This window comes from Acipenser ruthenus, chromosome 3 (assembly GCF_902713425.1).
Source record: "Acipenser ruthenus chromosome 3, fAciRut3.2 maternal haplotype, whole genome shotgun sequence".
Classification (NCBI taxonomy): Eukaryota; Metazoa; Chordata; class Actinopteri; order Acipenseriformes; family Acipenseridae; genus Acipenser; species Acipenser ruthenus.
The window spans coordinates 20,729,690-20,751,797 of NC_081191.1; the positions used below are offsets into that span (position 1 = coordinate 20,729,690).

At 37.2% G+C, this 22,108-nt stretch overlaps 1 protein-coding gene across 3 annotated transcripts in view; it reads right to left on the minus strand.

Moving 5' to 3' along the window:
- Positions 1–22,108, minus strand: part of csmd3b (CUB and Sushi multiple domains 3b) — a 472,577-nt gene that overhangs the window by 142,233 nt on the left and 308,236 nt on the right. For all 3 annotated transcript variants that reach the window (XM_059012706.1, XM_059012705.1, XM_059012704.1), the window contains exons 15-21: positions 21,568–21,762; positions 20,839–20,977; positions 19,759–19,946; positions 19,266–19,454; positions 12,234–12,350; positions 11,339–11,554; positions 10,941–11,129 (exon numbers count right to left, since the gene is read on the minus strand). In XM_059012706.1, coding sequence (XP_058868689.1) covers positions 10,941–11,129; positions 11,339–11,554; positions 12,234–12,350; positions 19,266–19,454; positions 19,759–19,946; positions 20,839–20,977; positions 21,568–21,762 — 1,233 coding nt within the window. The remainder of the gene's footprint in view (positions 1–10,940; positions 11,130–11,338; positions 11,555–12,233; positions 12,351–19,265; positions 19,455–19,758; positions 19,947–20,838; positions 20,978–21,567; positions 21,763–22,108) is intronic.

Below are 22,108 nucleotides of genomic sequence, written 5' to 3' on the forward strand. Positions count from 1 at the left end.
GAAGTAGAAAGTATCACATTAGTTATGTCTATTATTTCCTACTGATGCATTCCTTACATCCACTATTCTCAGAGGGTTGCAGGGGGACAGGCTTCACAACAAGAATAATATATTGACAAACATAACCCTTAATATTTCACATCAATACCAAGTTGCTCTTTATGTGAATTGTTTGATAGCCTGATAGCCTTATTATCATATCAGTCACAGATATATAATCTACCATGGAATAACACTACCCAAACAGAGGGATGTGATGTATACAATGTTCTTAGAGTGGTTTACTCTTCAGAATTAGATGTTGTGACACATTCATGAGTATCATATATAAATAAATCACATCAGTTAAATACTGTCATTTAGTAAATTGACAATATGTCCTAAACCTTCAAGATATATGTCAGCATACTCTGGATGTGTGCTCTCAGTTTTTCACCAGCATCCTTTCTAGATATAGCTCTGCAAATGTTCTCTATAGAAAATTGTTTATGACCCTGAGGTCTAAATTCATTTAAATTCCTGCAGCATGATGCGTGGGATGGAAAGCAGTTCCATCAAAACCTGGCGGCACTCGCTCCATCTTTCTTGAATGTAACAGGCACATACAGTACTTTGGGTTTGAAGTACTTCATGCTGATCCATGAAACGCAAGAGGTTCATAGAATTCTATATGCAAGGGGAGGTATTTTAATTTCTGAAAATACCCTTTTTCATTGTTGCCCTAAGCACGCTCTTGTCCAAAGTAATTTTCTCTCACTTGAGAACTGAGGATGAAAGGCAAATCTTGACTGGAAGCAGCTAATCTAAGTTGATCTCTGGTGGCTACTTTATGGGTTCTGGCAAAACATAAGAAATGCTGATGGGTACCTCCTTTGGAATGGTGACAAGAACCATACAACTTACTTATATAAGGACTTTCTAATTTTGTGAAGTAGGTGAAAACCTTCCAAAATATATAAAAATCTCATTATAATATAATATACTGTAGTTACATCTTCTTAAAGAGAAAGAATGAAAAAGACACACAGGGCGAAATTTATAAAGATTAATTTTTCTTTTTCCTTTGCCAAAATGCAATTTTAGCAATTTTTGTGAAAGGAAAAAATAAATGTTGATATGACCTAATTTGTAATAAACAGCAAAGGCACATTTGAGTCCTCGTGTTAATATTCCAAACCTGTTGGTTATTTGTTTTGTAAAATGTAATTGGTTTTATTTAATTTTTACAAAAAACAGAACTAATTGCATTTTGGCATAAATAGCTAGCGGTAGGGAGAATTCAGTCTTACAAAGCAGCATACTATACCAAGCTCCTTAATTTACTTGCCATATTCACACAGTTGAAATAGATGCAGAACAGGTTTATTGACATATTGTACCAAACTTCTTAATTGAAATGACAGCTTTATTACACTTCAAGGCCATATATAAAACATTAGAGGCCTCCCTGATATGCTTTTTGACTACCACTAATCTGAGCTAATCCTAACTGGTTTGAAGATCACTGCTGCTCAGAGGGGTAAATCACCCACAGGGTATATAAACAAACAACAAAACATAATCTATTTCTCTACAGATTGTTTGTATTTAATGAAACAGATACTATCTAGGGCCAGTTCCTGTAAGTTTCTGTTACAAAAATAATATTCTAACTCCATAACCTGTGTAGGGTTAATATGGAAAGTGCTTGTTGTATGAACTTAATTCTAGGTGTAGAAGATTACCCACTAAGAAAGCACTACGAAGTTTGGAATCATTCGACACTAAATCATGGCTCAAAAAAGAGGCACAAATTGAGTGTGGAGAACGGGAATGTAAATGTCCTTAACTTGAAATGAGTTTATGTGAACATTTGTAAAACCTTGAGTCCTTCACTAACCCATACTCACATTACAGCTTGATACTACATAATAATATAAAAAAAAAACTGTGTATAAAAATAATTCACTAAATAACATTGTGCATTTTCATGGAGTATCTTAAATCCATAGCAGACTAAAAAGTTGTGTTTAGTTTGCTAGGCACGTCTGAACTTGTGGCTATAGGGGTTTTATCCTCATTTCACTTAAAGGGTTCAAAACATCACACAACACTGTATTTTACTTGCTTTACACACTCAAAAATTGCCACCACAAATTCCTTTTGGGAAGGAAATCTGAAGCAAATCTGTTCTCCAGAATAATGCCTCAAACATTCAATATGGCGACTGAGCAGATCAGTGAGATGAAAATCTGCCTCAAGCTATTCAAAACATTTAGCCATGACTAGTGCATTTAGTAAGAGCTGGTCACCCTAAAACCTTGAGTTGCTGCTACCCTAAACACAGCTATTTAATGATATGGCCACATCCCAGTTTTGTGCTATTTACACCATTAGACACACAAACATGCATTTTCTGGTGCCACAAGAGCTTTGTGGATTGCTGCCCTGACACAATATCCTGTTGTATGAGTGCCCTTCACACAGATTAACTGATTGCTGATGCCTCATGTTGATGCTATTTTTGACTGTGTTAGGTCAGCATCTTTTTCATGTTTTTTACCATTCAGTCATTACGTAGTTGTGTATGCAGTTGAGGATAAAGAATTACCTGCCAACGAAGTGAGTAACAATTAAGTGTTTACTATCAGCCTGCTGTCAGTGTAGTCTCATTGTAGCAGTCATATATCGCAGAATACGTCAGGGATGTCATTTGCATCAGACATTTTAAATCATGCAAGGGACTCTACCAGATACATGTGTGGTACATAAGGCAAGCGTTAAACTTTTTCTTCTGACTCCCTGTATACAGAATGATATACACATACAATTACGATTTAATCATTCAGCTCTGGCAATATCCAAAGAAGGTAATGATTCTGGCAAGACTGCTATCAGAATTTACAACCTGCATATGTCATCCCCCACCTCAATATGCTGCTGCTCCTGGATGTACTTAATAATATTCGTAATAATGTATAATAGTTTATCATTATCCCATTTTTTCACCTGGTGAATATCCATCTTTTAAGTGCTGGCTCAGAGCTGGTTGTCACCCTGGACACTAGAAATTATGCTTTATCTCTTGCTAAACTCATTATATGAGTGATCAGTAAAGCTTTTGCAAAACAAATTGACTGTTTGCATCAAAAACGCTGTCCTTCTCGTTGATGTTTTACACAGAAACACTTTTTTCAAAAAAATCTGTGTCAGTGCTTGGAATTGATGTAGCTGGAGAAGTACCTTTTCAATTCTGTTTTCTACACCATTTCTGTTACAAAACAGACGACCCAGTTACCACATAACACCTTATAATTGTCCATGCAAAACAGATCACACTCCACTTACATTTATGCACTTGCATAGTGAGGAGAGCCATAACTATGACCTTTTTTAAACTAATCTATTCTGCAATACAATATGGCCTTCATGTTTTTGACTTCTGAAAACCCACTGGTATAGGAAATATAGTGTATATATATATATATACGATAGGGTATTTCTTTATGAAAAAGCACACAGTGATAATCATACCTGTGTGACACCCAGGTCTTTTGATACTCAGTAAAGTTTTGGTGAGTATCAAAAGTTCTGTTATATAATTGGTTCTCCAAAAAATGGTTGCATCCCTGTTACATCACAATTCATAATCTTAAAATGTTTTTAGCCACTTCTGAGCCAGAATGTTCATGTTTTTGATTCAATAATTTTGTCAGTCCCATTCATTTTAAAACGTTATCAACAAGTGTAGCTAAGTAACTTGTGGAATAACTTTAGGTATCCATCTCATGGGGATAATTACCTATAGAGTAGTTGTTTTACCCATAGCTTTTTTAAATACAAGGCAAAGAAGATCTGTCTTTGTCAAAACAAAACCACCACCTGCCTGATCTGATTCAAACTATGAAATGCTAAACTCCACAAACAGGATGTTACCATCTACCCAAAACATAAATCCCTAAAAATGGCAACACATGTACATTTGGAACAAGAAACAAATAAAAATACAGATGTAATAAAAATAATAATTAAAAAAAGTAGAAAATGATTCAGACTATTATGGTAACAAACATTTTGCCTGAATAATGATGAGTGTAGTGTATATGAATAATGATGAGTGTAGTGTATATGAATAATGATGAGTGTAGTGTATATGAATAATGATGAGTGTTGTGTATATGAATAATGATGAGTGTAGTGTATATAAATAATGATGAGTGTAGTGTATATGTAAGGTATAAACCACAATAGACCGTGTGGTTCCCATGAAACATACGCAAGCCTGGGTGGTGATTAGCCTTTAACCACCCAGAAGTGCAAATATTTCACGAGGACCGCACGGCCCGAGGTGGTATATACCACTTATAAAACAGCTATTTAATTGTCATTTGGGGGACGAAAAATAACTGAAACACTTTTTAAATAAAAAAAAATAAAAAATGCACTTTTATTATATGTACATCTGCAGTATTATATATTCCCAAAGGACAAAACATTTAATTTGTATTCAATAATTTGTTTTATGTTTTACTTGTTAAAAATAAACTGTACATTTCCATTCATTATGAATTTCTGCATTGAAAGCGGTGTCTCATAAGTAGAAGGCAGAGTACAAGCCGGTAAAGTGTTTCTTCTGGGCAGAGTTTTCATGCAACTAAGAAAGGAAATGGTGCAGCTGCAGTGGAGGCAGGAGTCTGATTTAAAGGTGAGCTTGACTATAAAATTGAACTTCGCTTTTTTCTGTTGTGCAATGTTGGAGTCCAGTAGCTTAGCAAACTGCTTTCAGATCAATGTCCGGTTACAGACATTATTTCCCTCGATGCCAGCCCAGCTTCTGAAAGTAGGTACACAGCTGTACTGCTCAAGCAGCGTTGCGAAAGACTGTCTTTGTTGTTTAGTTTAGGCATCATTTCACTGAGGAAATGTATTCCCATTGGTTCAAGGGAGTATCAGGAGGGTCTAGTGTTCAGGATTTGCTGAGGAGCTCTGAGTAGGTGCAGGAAACAGGCTGTTACATCGGGAGGGCATTTTGACAAATATTTTCTAAAGCTCTGCACCGGACAACTGGGGTCTCAGTGTTAAAGAACTGGAGACTTGAATACTGGTCGCCAGTTGAACTTCTTGAACTTGCACAAAATTCCCTCAGAATGTTGTTGGCGTTTTCTGGACTTATTTCCTTAAAATGAATGTCCATATTTTTTTTTTCTGTGAGACAGTCTTTGAATACATGCCCACCTTGAATCCCATTTGAAGTATGCAAAAAAAAACACTCAGGAGATTCTGTAGCCATGTGGCAAAAGGTTTTGTGGTCTGACGAAACTAAAATGGAACTTTTTGGCCTAAATGCAAAGCGTTATGTTTGGCGCAAACCCAACACAGCGCATCACTCAAAGAACACCATCCCTACTGTGAAACATGGTGGTGGCAGCATCATGTTATGGGGATGTTTCTCATCGGCAGGAACTGAGGCACTTGTCAGGATAGAAGGGAAAATGAATGGAGCAAAGTACAGAGAAGACCTTGAGGAAAACCTGCTGCCCTCTGCAAGAAAGCTGAAACTGGGACAGAAGTTCACCTTTCAGCATGACAATGACCCAAAGCACACAGCCAAAGCTACACTCTAGTGGCAAAGGAACAACAAGGTAAATGTCCTTGAGTGGCCCAGTCAGAGCCCTGACCTAAATCCAATCAAAAATTTGTGGCATGACTTGAAGATTGCTGTCCATCAACGCTCCCCAAGGAACTTGACAGAGCTTGAACGGTTTTGTAAAGAAGAATGGTCAAATATCGCCAAATCTAGGTGTGCAAAGTTGGTAGAGACCTATCCCAACAGACTCACAGCTGTAATTGCTGTCAAAAGGTACTTCCACCAAGTATTAACTCAGGGGGGTGGAGACTTATCCAATTATGATCTTTCAGTTTTCAGTTTTGTATTTTTAATATATAATTTTTTTCTCAATAAAAACTTTTTTCCCCTTAACAGTGTGGAATATGGTGTGCAGATAAGTGGAAAAAAAATCCAAATTTAAAAACGAAACTCTGAGGCACTGACACAACAAAATGTGAAAAAAGTTCAAGGGGGTGTAGACTTTCTATAGGCACTGTATATATATATATGTATATGGTGGGCCCTGGTCTAGAGTGTGCAGTATATAGTTTTGACTTCTTTGGACTTAATACAGTCATTCATTAATTGCACAAAACCCCAATGGGATTCTTTCGTGGCATCAGACAAAATGTTTCATGAACTATTGTGCAGGATATTTTAGGCTCTGTTTGAAGATGTACAGTCTTCTTTACTTCACAGTTTTAAAACTAGCAATATTGTAATATCAAAACTAGCTAGTATTTATTCATCTGTCACAGCTAGTACTGTGACAGATGACAAATGCAGAATGACCGAGATAATTTGACATGTTGTTTACTAAATATTTTGTGATGTCTGAATAGGTAATTGTCTTCTCCTCAAACATATTCAATAGTTTTTAATGCATGCTGTCAAATATTACATTTTTTACCATCAATTGTTTTCTGCAATTGCAACCACAAAGAACAGCTTTTAGATAAATATTATTTGTTGAATATTTGTAGCAAACACAGGAACATATGATTGTCTGCAATGACAATACAGTAACACAACCATGGCAATGGAATGAATCTGCACAAAGGTGCAAATCAATGGCAGCTGGTGTCCACAAAACAATGGGGAGGCAGAAAAAAGGCAGAGGGCTTCGGGGTCCTATTAAGCCCACAGCAACAGTAGAATCTTATTATGGTATTCTGACTGACAACACTTTTCATATTATTATTTATTTATTTGGCAGATGCCTTTATCCAAGGTGACTTGCAGGTGCTACAGGGCAGTACTGTACAGGGTTACAATGCAAGATTAATATTTAAATACAGCACAGTTTACAGCAAGTACAAATAATACTACTAAAACTTCAGTATGGAGAAATGTAGATGATTTAAATTGCAATTGAACAGACGAATTAATGATGATGAATTTGGACGGAAACTTTGTCTGTGGGTGCTGACAGCTATCCGCAATGTTGACCGACTAGCGAAAACAAGATGACATCATGTAGTCTAGTGCCACGAATAGGAAGTGGCTCGTAGGGCCACCTCCCCCCAAAAGATAAAGCCGCAAAACCATGACTGGAAAAATGAAAATGATGAATGGTTAATGCCACACACCCTGCAGAAACTAAATACGAACCGCTCGGCACTCAGGTAAGGAAAAAAACCCTACTCGCTGGGAAGAGGTAACGTTAGGGAATCCATGGCTGAGGGTAGCCCTTCCTCCAGGCTCTAAAGATGGCCGTCCCTGTTTGGCCTTGCCGAGCGTGACTGAGAGGCTAAACAAAAAAGAAGCGACATGAATGCAAGCCACACAGAGTTTTCATGCCGCTTGGATACGATGTGTTGATTAGTGGGCGGATTCTCCTTCCAGAAATACAACCAAGTTTTCCAAGAATATGAGCTAGGATGCAACAAGTTATATCTACAATGACATATTAGTTGTGCAATAGTGCAAGGATAGTGCATCAGCTGAGGATCCAGTAACATGGTGCTGAGGTCCAGTGCATAGTGGTAGGAGGGGTAGATCAAGAGATCTACAAGTGCAGTCTAACAGGTTTTACCCCAATTCGGTTGTTAAACGCATTTTCTCCACTAGCCAATAGAGAAGAAAACAGTAGCCCATCATTGTTTATTCTGATAAACGTAACTGTTACAAACTGCCAGCATATGTTTAAAATTGCACTGTATATAACATGAATATAGCATTTAGATTTCAAGACCATGTCACTAACATATGTTGCATACAATATGTTCTTAATTTAATTTGCTAAGCTTAACTAACTGACTAACAAAATAATGATATACTGTACAGGCGAAAAGAGAGTAAATGAGTTTGCCTGCGTTGGGAAAATAAACAAATACTGCTGGGGAAGGGCTAAACTAATATAAATATGACTTCCAACAAGCACTAACAAAGAAAAAAACAAAAGCAACAAAGATTTGTTCTCAGAGAAAGGAAGTGTGTCTTCTTGGAATAGTAGTTTATCTGGTACACGATGAAAGGTGTTTCCAATCAACAGAAATGCAGAAGAAAACCACAACTCCCGTAATCCAAGCATGTCAACAACGCTGCCTTCGCATTTAACTTTGGTTTAATGGAACTAAACGGTCGAGGGATTTACCACGCTACCGAGCAGCGACGCAGTATTGTGGCAAGGTGTGGGGAAGAGTCATGGAGGGGAGATATATAGGTCAGCAGTGTGGAGTAGTGGTTAGGGTTCTGGACTCTTGACTGGAGGGTTGTGGGTTCAATCCCCAGTGGGGGACACTGCTGTTGTACCCTTGAGCAAGGTACTTTACCTAGATTGCTCCAGTAAAAACCCAACTGTATAAATGGGTAATTGTATGTAAAATAATGTGATATCTGTATAATGTGAAATAATGTGATATCTTGTAACAATTGTAAGTCGCCCTGGATAAGGGCGTCTGCTAAGAAATAAATAATAACAATAATAATAATAATAATAATAATAGGTCCCCGTATGATATGTAGGCAGCGGAAGTGTTGTTTGAAAGGACTGATTTGTTTTAACTTTGAAATTTTGAGGAGGCACTGCCTCCCCTTGCCTTCTCTAGGGTGCCTCTACTGGTGTAAATGGATCCTATTATTCCATTGTTGAACCAATCCAGTACCAGTGAGCTACCATATTCCGTATCCATATTCCTGCCATTTGTGATAATTACATGCTATGCTAACAGTTCTGTTAAGCCTTATTATGTGTGTTGGATAATTCCACTGTCTACAATAGTATATGTTGTACCATTTAATATAAAGGTTTTTCTAAAATCCAAAGGATCTAGTATACTTCATATTTTACAACAAAAAAAAAAAAATTGTTATACAATCAAATATTATATGACATTAGGGTCAAACAATTTATTCTGAAATTTGGTATAGTGTATAGTGTGCAGTAGCAGCTATTCTTAATTTGATTTCAATATTAATATAAAAGGATCTCTGATGACAAGCTAGAAAGTCAGATACTGTACATCACTTGTGCACACACCTGCTTCCTCAACTTGATGTGTGCACATTATTTACATATATACTTATGCATAGAGACATGCTTTCAACCTGCTTTTCAATTCCAGGCCATTGGTTTTGAATAGCCCTAGTCAGATGCAGATCTTCTCCTATGTTTGACTTTGACTTAGTTTTTATAATTAAACCAATTTAGTATAATAAACCTCAGTACCACCAAAAAACAGATAACAGATATTAAGTTACACGATTATGAACCTAAAATATTTATTTACCATGGAGATTTGAGAGAGCTTTCATTTTGGGCTGATACATCATTGCCCAAAATTAACCCTTGGGAAATGTAGTCCTTGGGAGAAATTCTATTTCATAATTGGGGGCCTACATGATGGTTTAATAGGTTCAGTTTAATAATTAACAGTTATAATTCCTGGACTGGAAAAGTCCATGAGTCCTAGTTGCATTTTCTAGAACAGGTGTGCTTAATTTCTCTTGTGTGTGCTTAATGAGTAGTATGGTGGTGTTATTGTGGTTTCACTAATCTTCACAGAAACTTCACTCTGCTATAGAGATAAGTATAACATTGTGTTTGTTCTTACATTTTCAAATATCATACCTCTGTAGTTAAAAATCCACAGACAAGATACACTTTTATAAAGGTGCACCACAGTAAATTTACACCATAATTTAGCAGTTTCCTCATGGTTATACTATGTATTTACCAAGTTTGCCATATTTTTTAATATAATATACCGTACCTCGCTGGGCTTCAAATGCATATTTATACTTTGCCATGCTTTTACAATGCCTTATTACTAGGGCTCTCAAGCGATTAAAAAAAAATAATTGCGATTAAACATTTTAATCTTAGTTAATCGTGGTTTTAATTGCATATTTAATTGATAAAATTACTGCATCATCTCATTCAAATTTGTTTTATTACTGAAAACTTATTTATAGTTGGATTATATATTAGACACAGGCTTTTTTATATTTCTTTTGTAAAGCGCCCTGGAATGCTTGCATGAAGAGTGCTATATAAGTTAAATTTGTATTTTATTTTATTGTCATTGTATTATTATTATTATTATTATTATTATTATTATTATTATTATTATTAATATTATTATTATTATTATTAGTTGTCATAGTCGTAGTCGTATTATTATTATTATTATTATTATTATTATTATTATTATTATTACGTTTAGTCTACAAAAATAAATGAACTAATTCAGCAGTAGTACGTTCTTCAAGCCAATTTGTAGTCTCTACAACCAAATTATAGGAACTATTTGGCACTTGAAGAAGGATACATTTCGTAACAAACTATTAAGTTTAAAATCTTATTGTAAGACATATCTTACTGCACTTCTGGGTGTTTGAAGGCACTCAGCCTAGAGCCTTGTACCTCAGAATGCACCCAGGCGTGTGGTAAGCTATGCCCTACTACACACCCTGTCATGGGTTATTGCTTACATAACAAATACTAGTATTCCTACCAGTAACAAAAGTCAGAAAATTCATTACAAAAAAGTTTGTTGAAATTCCTTGCAAAAAAATCACACTTAAATTAACTTCAATGGTGCGGCTTAAAGCCACAAAAATTAGGAAATGTCATACCACCCATAAGTCATTTCCATCAAGGGTTGACTTTTAGTATATATGCTGAGATGTGATGGGCAGGTTAGCGTTCAATTACTTTTGTGGCTTCATAACAATTTTTTTTGTAATTAATTTCCTAATTGTATTCTGATGCTGCTGTGTACACTGCTACATGATGTGAACTGAGTACTCAGCATGTCCCTACTAAAGACAGTGCTCAGCTAAAGCTTCATGTCTACAGTTCCAAAGACAGATTACAGTTACAAGCAAATGAAAGCAGCTGACAACGTACCCACACACCTGGGCAGAGGTGCGCTCCACATGCGGCGGCCTCCTCCAAGGCAGACAATCTCAGATGAACCTTCAAGTCTGTATCCGGAATTGCAAGAAAATGTCAACGTGTCTCCGATGCCAAAGCTGTAGCCAATCCGTCTGCCAAATTGTGGAGTACCAGGCTCTTCACAGGGTTCAAGATTGTACTCTAATAACAACAGATTGGAAAAGCAAGACAAAATAAAAAATAAAAAAACTAAATTAATTTAGGATGGTAAAGCTCATGAAATTGAAAACTTTATCTGGCCTTAAAAAGCATGTTTGAACCATTTGTATTTGTAAAATGTTTTACAATCTAAACAAAAGTAATGGGTACCATCTTATGCACCACACAGAAAGCCTGTTTAATTTTCTTACCAGAAAAAGTAATGTTAAATCCTTCATATGATATTGAAAAATCTGAAATAAAGCGTAACTGCGCCTTGAAATTTCCATATAGACCAGCATTGATTGCTGCAGGGAGTTCAGAGCCAGTCAGCCGTGCCAGTGGCTGAGTAAAGCTGCCATTTTCTGTGATTAGTAAGTAGTCATGATGATCCTCCAAATGAAAGGTGTGGAAGGTAAATTGCACTCCTATTAAGAAAGCTAAAATTAGGTTCGTGGATCACATTAATAATATACATGCAAATTGAGTTCCAGAATGTCATATCATATGGGAATTATAAAATGCTACATAACTAGATCTTCATTTACAAGGGGCAGACCATTTCCAAAATGTAAATCCCATTATATATTTGTAAGAAATATATTTTGCATTATATATTATACTAAATGTATTTTTTATCCACTTAAATTCAACAATGCATATACTTTATAAACCATGCTGAGGAGCCAAGACTACAATTCAGACTAGGATACATCCTTCCCTCCCACTTGGAAACTCTTTGTATTTCAACAAATCTTGACTCCCAAATCAGATGTGAACTATAGGCAAATCCTAATACATGCAAGCTTGGAACAAATACTAGTATGGGAAGTATTCAGATTTGCTGCTTTTGCTTTAATAAAGGTGAATTTCATAAAAACCCCAAAGGCTGGGGTTGTAAAGCTAAGTATTTAATTATCCATATTACAGATAAAGAGGCACACGCTATGGTACAGCAGGAGATCATGCTTTATTCAGACCATGTAAGCCCAGAAATACGTGACTACAGGGATAGCAATGCTTAACAGAAAGCAGGATGCTCAATACAAGTGGTTGACATGAGAAAATACAGTAAGGTGTTTTCATATTAGTTTTTTTTTTTTTTACCTTTACCATGGCTAACTTCCACAGCCCAAGTACAATTCAATGAGTTTGGATAAAACTCAGGGTAGCCAGGGGACAAAAGTGTGCCACCTGGTCCTCGGACATCACCACCACATAATGCTGGGAATAAACCAGGAAATAGAAATTATAACACGTTATGACAAAAAAAGAACACATCCTGAAACTTATATGCAGAGCTGTAGACACCATGTCTGTTATTGTATGAGGGTATGTTCAAATGGTAGGCAATTAAAAAAAAAAAAAAAAAAAAACGAGGGAAAAGTGAGCTTAAGGACATCAGTATTAGGATCTGCTACAGTTTAAATAATTACACTACAGATGAGTAGGCAGGTGATAAGAACTGTGGGATACAAGTGAAGAATGACCATAGGTGCAAATATATCACCTGTGCTTAAAAACAAATCACTAATCCTATTACAACCAAACTTCAACTTTTATTGTATATTTTCACTAAATTTGTTATCATTTAGAACACATGTTTCTATTTCATGAGAATTTAGGCGATTGAATGAACATTATATCTAAGAATAGAGGTTATTCTTCAAAGGTCTAATCTTATGTGGGAATCAGTTCCTATCAACAAAAGCAGCAATCATTGTACATGTTCAAAGACAGCCTAATGGTTCATAGCAGAGAATTGCATACTCTGAGCTTAGCTAACTAAAAAATCAATAGCAACAAAATAAGTAACAAATAACCTAAAAGCCCCACCAAGCCAGGCACTCTTCTTGCTTACTTTTAAAACCATTTTTTTCATGGAAAATATACTAATTCTGAATAAAATAATTAACACAAACATGCATTTATTTTTGTCCAAGAGACCTACGTCATTAATAATTAGTAATTATTTTCATTTTTCAGAAAACAATTATATACATATTTTCATATGAATAGACTAACAGAACATGATGTTCTACAGTTATTTACTTGACAAGAAAAAGTTGGCACTTGGTAATTAACGGTAGTGTCTTATACTCTTAACCCTTGAGGACCAAGCATTTTTCAGTGGGATGCTCTCCCAGGACCAGGTTTATTTTGGCTGTATCTGACTCTTCAAAAAATCTATTTTTTTTTACAACAGAATCTTGGCATTGGTGTTCTTTTTTTTCAGGATACTCTGGGGAACATTATAAAGTACTTCAGAAACCATAAAAACGTTCTGCTTTTTTTCCCCCAACACGATATTTCTTTTCTTTTTTTTAAATGTTAAATATTTGGTATTATTATTATGTATTCTGCTTAGATATAAATGTATAAAACATGTTATTCTAGGACCGGAGGGACCTTACAATAATTCCTGAAAGTTGTGTTGATAAATATTGATGTTTGGGCAAATTACAAGACATTGTTTCACCTGAGTGATTGCAATGCCATAATAAACGTCTATCGGCCTTTGTCAGCAATAATGGACACTACTCTCAATTTATTTTCTTAAAATAAATATTTATAAATAAAATAGTTCTTCATTCCATTATTATCAAGTATACCTGATCAATTTCATTTTTTGAACAGTATTTGCTTATATCCACTCGTTTCTTGATATGTATTAATCTTCTAAAAACATATATATTAAAATGTAGTTATGGTTTTCTGCATGAGGTGTTAATTATGTTATTAATTATACGTTTTGCATTATGTGTATGTGTGTGTCTTTTATAGTTAAGTTGTTTGTAATCATTGTTTAAATTGTGTGTGAATGTGTTGTTTACAGTCGTTTTAATATGCTTGCTAATTCAATTGCTTTACTATGCTTTTATATTAAGTTTCTATACAGTATTGTGTAAGTTTCGAGTTCTTTCATTTCCCATCGGCAAAACCAGCTACATGCAGTTTTGCATAGCCTAACACGTCTCAAAGTCACAGATGGGTGTCTGAACTAAACGCCAAAAGGCAGGAGACTAGGAGAGATAGTGTGAGATGGGGGAAGGTGTATTAAAAGATAAAATGGATGCACCCTGCTCAATGTAGCACATGGCGGACCATAAGGTCAGAGAGCACCACCCCCTTTCCCACAGTGGAAGTATGTGGTAGGCTTGCTGTGTGTGATGAGAGAGCGACTGCCTCAGTTATTGGACAGAAACCAGTCGGGTTGAAGGGGAGTCAACAATTGTTTACAAAGGTATAAATATCAAACATTGTAAAGTTTTGTCGGTCTTTTCATCTCTTTCGAATTGACTCCATGGATATCAATGCTTTCTGATACAAACACATGCACTGAGCTGTACTGAGGCCTTGTCCAAAGTCAGTTTATACCTCATGCTTATATGATTGTATTGGAGGTATACCTTTCTTGTATATAAAGTGTTTTTGAATCAAAAACCATTTGTCAGCTTAATTTTTTCACTACAAAAACACGAGACAGAATAAATGTTCTAATATGATTATATGTCAAATACATCAGATTTACAGTGTTTTCCCATTTTATTAAACAGGTTCCTGTGATATTTAGTTTCTGCGTGGTGCTTGAAAATATCTCCACCCTTTAAGAATGAAATGCCCGTCAAAAAACAAACAGGCAGTGAAATTCAATCTCCCCTGTCCAATGACATGCGTTAACAAGCTGTACTGCAAAGTATGGTGACCCAGTAAATCAAAGAAATGAAGTGATTTTTTCATTTTGTTTACCCGACCACGGGCCCAGAATGACACCTCAGTATGATCATGTTTACACGATCACAGTCCATAAAAGGGTTAAACAGATCATTTAATTTAAGATGACAACCCTTCTTTTCAGGATCTGAACTACTTGGTCACTAGAGACTGGTGCGGCTTTCTCTCGGGCAGTGGATGCTCTGGTTCCCCCCTCTAGGCTCTGGACACTTGGGCTCTGGATGACCAGGCTCCCCTCTCTTGGCCTCTGGACACTCGGGATTCCCCCTCCTGGGTTCTGGACATGGCAGGGCCTCTCCCAATTCTGCAGTCACGTAGTTAAGTACCATGGCTGCAATGTTGTAAAGGGACAGTGGGTTGTGTTGTCTCTCCCAGGCTTCCCATCGCTTCCAATCTCGAGCCCACAGCAAGTTGATAGCTACAGGGTGGTCCTTTGTCATGTCCCCCTTAAGGACCAGCAACCAGTCCCGAATTTGCCACGACGATATTTGACCCCGTGGCACTGCAGCTAGCGTCACCTCTTCCTCCCGCACTGGGGACTACGACTCCTCCCCCTTCACTGATGCACAGGTCTGTGGTTCCTCCTTCTGAGGTCGTGCTTGAGGGTGGCAGCTCTTCCGGGGTTTTTTTATTTTTATTTATTTATTTACATTTTTATAGCACCTTTAGCCAAGGCGCTTTACAAGTTTAAACAAAATGGTACAATCAAGAATACTGATTGGGCTAGGGTGGGGAGATACAGATTAGTTGCTTAAATGAAAGCAGAGGACCAGAGGCTAGGTCAGGATAAGGCAATGAAGGTCATAACAGGAGGTCAGGGGCCAGGAGTATTAGTAGTATGGGCTAGGGAGAAGAGATGCGTTTTGAGGGAGGATCGGAAACTACATAGTGTGGGTGACTGTTTTATGATAAGTGGGAGTCTATTCCAACGAAGGGGAGCAAGAAGGGAAAAGGAACGGAAATGGGATTGGGCACAGGTTGAGGGTGGGACAGAGAGGGACAATAGGGATTGGGAGCGTAAGGGATGTGGGGGAACATCGTAGTTGATCAGTGCAGCCAGATAAGGTGGGGCAAGATCATGGAGAGATGTGTACACAAGGGTAAGGAATTTGAACAGGCAACGATAATAGACAGGGAGCCAGTGTAGCTGGAGGAGGAGAGGGGAGGTTGAATATGATACGGGCAGAGGCGTTTTGAATTTGTTGAAATGGTGTAAACGTGTAAGAGGGGAGACCAAGGAGGAGGGAGTTACAATAGTCACAGCCGGGAAAATGAGACCAGGAAGAAGTACTCAGGAACAAGTAGTGCAGGGCAAAACTGCGCTGCTGTCCTCATATTTATTCATTTAAATAGCACAAAACAAAAGGGCACAAGAGCCAAAATAAACCAACACAAAATAAACACAAACACAATAAACAAAACAAGTACCTTTCAAAAAATAAACCAATAGCATTCGTTTATTTTTTCTTCTCCAAACAGTCATCTGTACTCTCCAACTCCACCCAGACAAAAGATTTCTCCTGGCTTTCATAGTATGTGGCTGGAGCTCAATTAATCAATAATTAACAATTACCTAATTAAGGCTCCAGTCACATTCTCACATGTATTTGGCAGGGAGGAATTGAAACCCCTCCCTGCCGATCCAAAACTCATGCCACACTCACTAAAACAATATAATAATAATAATAATAATAATAATAATAATAATAATAATAATAATAATAATAATAATAATAATAATAATTGGTGGGGTGTCCACTGGGGCTGTAAGGATAGAGCAGAGGAAGCAGAAATGAGCTGTTAGTAAGACAGTATTGAGCATAGGATGCTCGGCCAAGGATAGAGTGACGAGCCCATAGCTCAGAATTAGATGCAGGCTTAGAGAGGCCCGGGCTTGAAATTAGGGTAGAAAAGAGATCCAGACTGATGAGCTGTCCTTTGTGCGAGGACAGAGATTGGTCGAAGGTCACGTTCCTGAGGATCTGAAAACATATGAAAGGGCTCTGCTTGGCAGATGCACCTCGATAGGAATAGTCCAACAGCTAAGGACTGAAAGGAGAGATAGAAAAGGGTTCCCTGACTGGTCTGGTGCTGCCCACACGAGGTGAGGCACAGGCCTCTGAAGCCGGGAGCGGGAAGGCATCCCGCAGGGAACCTGCAACAGAGAGAGATGGGTTAGTCTGGGACGGGCACTGAGAGCGTAAAACGGGCCACGTCCCGAGCGAATGAAGGGCAGCACCTCATGTGGTGAGGTAGAATAGGCGCATGAGCTGCACAAGGATAGTGTGGCCAGGTGAAACCCCCCCTGCTGCGAGGACGAGGTAGCGTGGCTGATCTGAGGTTGGGGGAGTGGACCCATACTTACACCCCCCCCCCCCCCCCAAAGAATGGACCCCAGGCTCCCCGCAGAGACCCTCACCGTGAGACAAACAACACCTGTGCATAACATAAAAGAAACAGCTGGAAAAGAAGGGAAAGGAAGGGACATACGAGACAAACTGGAGAGGTTAAAATAGTGTTAGTGTGGTATGGTGGTGTGGTTTGAAATGTATTTGCTTACGATTGTAAGTCGCCCTGGATAAGGGCGTCTGCTAAGAAATAAATAATAATAAATAATAATGGTTATGTGATTACCTGCCACTCAGTGGAGAGGGAAAAAACCCTTCCTAGAAGGGGAAAATCTCTGGTGGCCCCGGCGGTCAGGTAGCCCCCACTCCGGGCATGCTAGCTAGTCTTTGAAGGGCTATTGCTGTGTCGGTAGAGGATGAACAGATGTATTAATAGACTACAGCAGAGGACCAGCGCCCCATGTTTTTGAATAGACAGAGATTGATATTAGCTTTGGAAGTATCTAATTAATGGGGGGGGGGGGGGGTCAGGTCAGTTCTGGAGACGAGAGTGGTGAGACCATCCAATGTGTTAGTTAATACAGGATCGATCAGCGGATTCGAAAAGGTGAACTCACATTCAGAGATTTGGGTTTCACAACTCCAGTCATTCTCCTAATAGTGGAACTCCTTAACTCATAATCAAGACAGATTTCCAGTCTTGTACCACATCTCTCACCATGTATTAATGTTGGTAGTATTTGAAAGGATGAGCGGACATATGACTAGATTGCTGAGGAAATGGCTGCCACAATCTGAGTATAGGAGGAAAGCTGGAGCGTTGGAAGCTCTGGAGGAGGGCAGCTGCAGATTTAAAACGGTAAACTAAAGCAACTTTTGCCTGCTGCAACAGTGAGCAGATCTGAAGGAGGAGCCGAGAGCTTCTGTAGCGAGGAGTGATTAAGAGTAGCGGGCGGGATCTGTAGAACAGTGCAGAGATCTGAGGATGTAAACGATGGTGTGTTGTCAGTAATGTGCAGTGGCCCAGCTGTAGAGAGCAGAGATCTGCTGAAGCAGTTATCTGTAATACTGAATGGTGGACTGCCATCGGTAGTGTGCAGTGAATAAAACTGTTGACATTAGAATATTTGATTATTGTGATTAATAACCCCCGTGATTGGAATGTTTACCCTAAATGCTCTGATACTGTATCATGATTGTAATTTTTGACAGAGGGAGGTAGAGTCTGCAGGTGTTGGCTTGCAAACCGCTGAAAATGCGGTTAAAGATGACTGAATCAGGGGAAGACTGAAGGACAAAATGGTTATCTGCTGCTGAGATGGCGGCGGCTTAGCAGAGAATGTTTTATAGTACTCATAGAACATAGCACCCCTGTATCTAACCGAGAGCTCGACAATGAAGAATAAATATTGATCCGGCTCTTGACGGCGGTGTGGAACGTAATGTTGTGTGACTTGAGTGTTACACTGATATATTTACCGTTGATTATTTATTTGGTAAAAGACCGGAATGTTATTGTTTAACCCTTAGCCGTCCATGTATTCAGCGCGTCTCAGGTGCGTCAGGTCCAATTTTATTTTCACACGCACAGTTTATTTTAGACGTGCTGTTTAAAAGTATTTTTTCACAGTAAAACAGGTTTAAAAGGACTGCATATCAACAGGACACTCAGTACTGCATCTCATTTTGTATACAACTGTATCTATATAGCGTTATAAAAGTTATAAATATGAACTGTTATCTATTGTGAGAATGTCACTTTTCCCTGGTGACGTATTGAATAAAAAAAGAAAAAACTACAAAAAAAGCATAAATTGTTTTACATGCTGCTACTAATATTTAATATTTATTGTTGACAGAGCAAACACCCCTTAAGATTAAAATCCCAATACAAGTATATAATATGAATGAATTTAAATGAAAAACGTAGTGGTACTGTAGTAGATTTATTTCTGATTGACCCGTACTCAAACCTGTTCAACAAAATTGGAAAATACGTTGTAATAAGTAGGAAGACCCACAGAGGACTGCTTTAGATCTCATAACTGTTCCTCACCGTCACAAGTAGGCAGAGGGTGACTCCACCAGTGGCTTTTCTCACACACAAGAGGCTCTTCATGGCTGAGCCTATATCCTGGGTCACAACCAAATGACACAGTTGATCCTATTGAGAAATCATGTCCGTATCGACGTCCATTTACTGGCATACCAGGATCCAAACAAGAATATGTATCTACTGTAACACCTATCAAAAGAGACATTAAGCATTTTATATTAAAAAAATGGCACATTAAAAATCCTGCTAGATAATAGAAACAAAACAATGTAAGAACAGTACATCGGTATACACCAGATCCAGGAAAGGGTCAATAATTAATAAAGTAGTGGGTTGGTAAATTGGTGAACAGCCAATTTATTAGGGTCCCTTCTTATGAGACCTGGTAGTAAATGCAGATGATTTAATATACATCTAAATGAATTGTCATTAACACTGTATAATATAAATACATATATCAAGGAGATATTACAACATTAAAGACATTACTTACTTTCATATTGAATCTTAAACCCACTGTTAGAACGACTGTTGTCAGTGGTAAAGAGAAGATAAAGGTGATTGCTGCTAGTAAACAGAAACTGAGGGACCTGTGTACCGTTATAGGAGCCAATAAGTGGTGACAGAAGATTTGGACCATCGTGAATTTCTAAAACATCATAATTCAGTTCAGTCTGAAATCTGCAGAAAATAAATAACCAGATAGACAACCAAAGTTCTTTTAGAAAAAAAAAACCGAAATACATATTTTACATAATTATGCTTATTGTTTGTCATGACATAATTCATATAATGTTCAGAGAAGTCAGTAACTGATTTCTGCTGTTTTTCTTACAACACGCTAGCAGAACATACTCTCAAAACAAAATTACGGAAGGTAATTCTCACTGCTGAAACTATGCTTCATTTTTGATAAAGTGTATTTCCAATTTTGAAAAAAGCTCGGACAAAAGTTTAAACATGAAACAAGACAACCATGGAGGCAAACGTTTTGGGAAAATAAGGGTAATAGCAATTTAACACATTGATGATGTTCAAATTAAATCCAAATAAATAGCGTTCGATAACATCATGGTTATTAGACATCTTAGTTTTCAGTTTATATAGTGCTTAACTAGTTGGAATTCAATACAGTTGAGTGACTGAAAATAACAGTGAAACTTGAAAGAACACTTAAGATCACTCATACACTTCTGTCATTCACTAGCAAAAACTGAATGCAATCTGGCTGTGAAGAGCAGAAATATCTCAGTTTAGGTGAAAAGTAAAAAAATAAATAAATAAATAAAAACACACACAACACACATTCTACTCCAGTACAGTATGTCTGTGCAATAAACCTTTATAGGCATGATTCACACAACTTGTGAGTTTATTTTACATATCGATGGTCTGTTTTGACAGATTAAATAAAGTCTTTTACTCATTAAACTTTCTTTTATTGTTTCTTTAATAATTTCCTGTTTACAAAGGTGTATTTAAATTCACAAAATACACAAAAGTATACTTGTAAAACAACACTGTAGCACCTGTTTGACAAATGAATAATATAATAATAAAAAAGCATTAAGACCTGTCAAATGTTACTTTAATGGAACGTCCTGCTTCTGCTTCAATCACCCACTCACAGTTGAGGGAATCTTTGTAATATCCGGGCCAGCCTGGTGAGAGGATCACACCACTGGGAGCATTGAAGTGCCCCCCACAAGGTGCTGCACAAAACAGAATCCATATGTTTAGCATATGCACTTTAAATCTTTAATGAAGCATCTGACATTTTAGTGTCACCTTAATGTTTCTCGATTAAAAAAAAAGGTAATTTCACAAGTTCTTCACTAATTCACTCCCCTCGATATTATAAGTCAGATAAAGCAAAACACTGAGATATTACTATATCATTTCTTCCAAAATGCACACAACAATTGACCTGTAACTTACATTAGAAGTAAAAGTGTCAGAACAAAAGGAATTTATCATTTCTAAAATACATTGACCCTTGAATATAAGAACCTCCTTGCCTTTGGAGTGACACATGTCCATTTATCACTTACTAAAGTATTCTACATTTCTCTAATTTATGGCGAAAGACCATAACTTCATGAAAAATATTATTTATAACATAAAATCCAGTAACTGAAAATAACTTGAAAAATGACTGACATTTTGAAAAATGCAAATTGACTGAATGCCCCCAGATCTTATTACAGGTCCTATTTCAATTACTGAAACTTCTAAATTGGCACATGTCTGTTCTGCTTATAGTCTATTACAATTTTTACTGACTTCAATAAAACATAATTACCTTCACATCTTGGAATGGGCCCGCTCCACATTACTTTGCTTTCATTTATAACACAAGTTATAGTTTCAGTTCCTTGGGTTTTTATAAATCCTTCTTCACAAATGACAGAAACAGAACTACCTAACTGAAAATTGTCACCAAAGCGGCGAGCATTAATTGGAATTCCAGGATCAGGGCATTCATTGTGCCCAAAAGCTAGGGAAAAAAAAAAAAGTTTAAACTTGAACAGTTGACAATATAATCACATCATTTTAAAAAATACTATAATAAAATCACAATTATGAAGCAGAACACTTTTTTTTAATAGATACCATTAGTGGAAGATTAAAATAGGAGTGAACGACTGCAATACTGCTAAAAGCCTGACCTTTCATTATTTTGTTGCGATTTCAATTTTGCATAAAGTATTCACCCCATTGATCAACCAGTAGCACTGCTATCAGTACATACGTTTTGTATTTGTCATTTTTCTAGCAACAAACCGCAAATGTACTGTAAGTCGTTTTCTTCAAGAGGAATAGTCCACTATGGCGTTATTCAT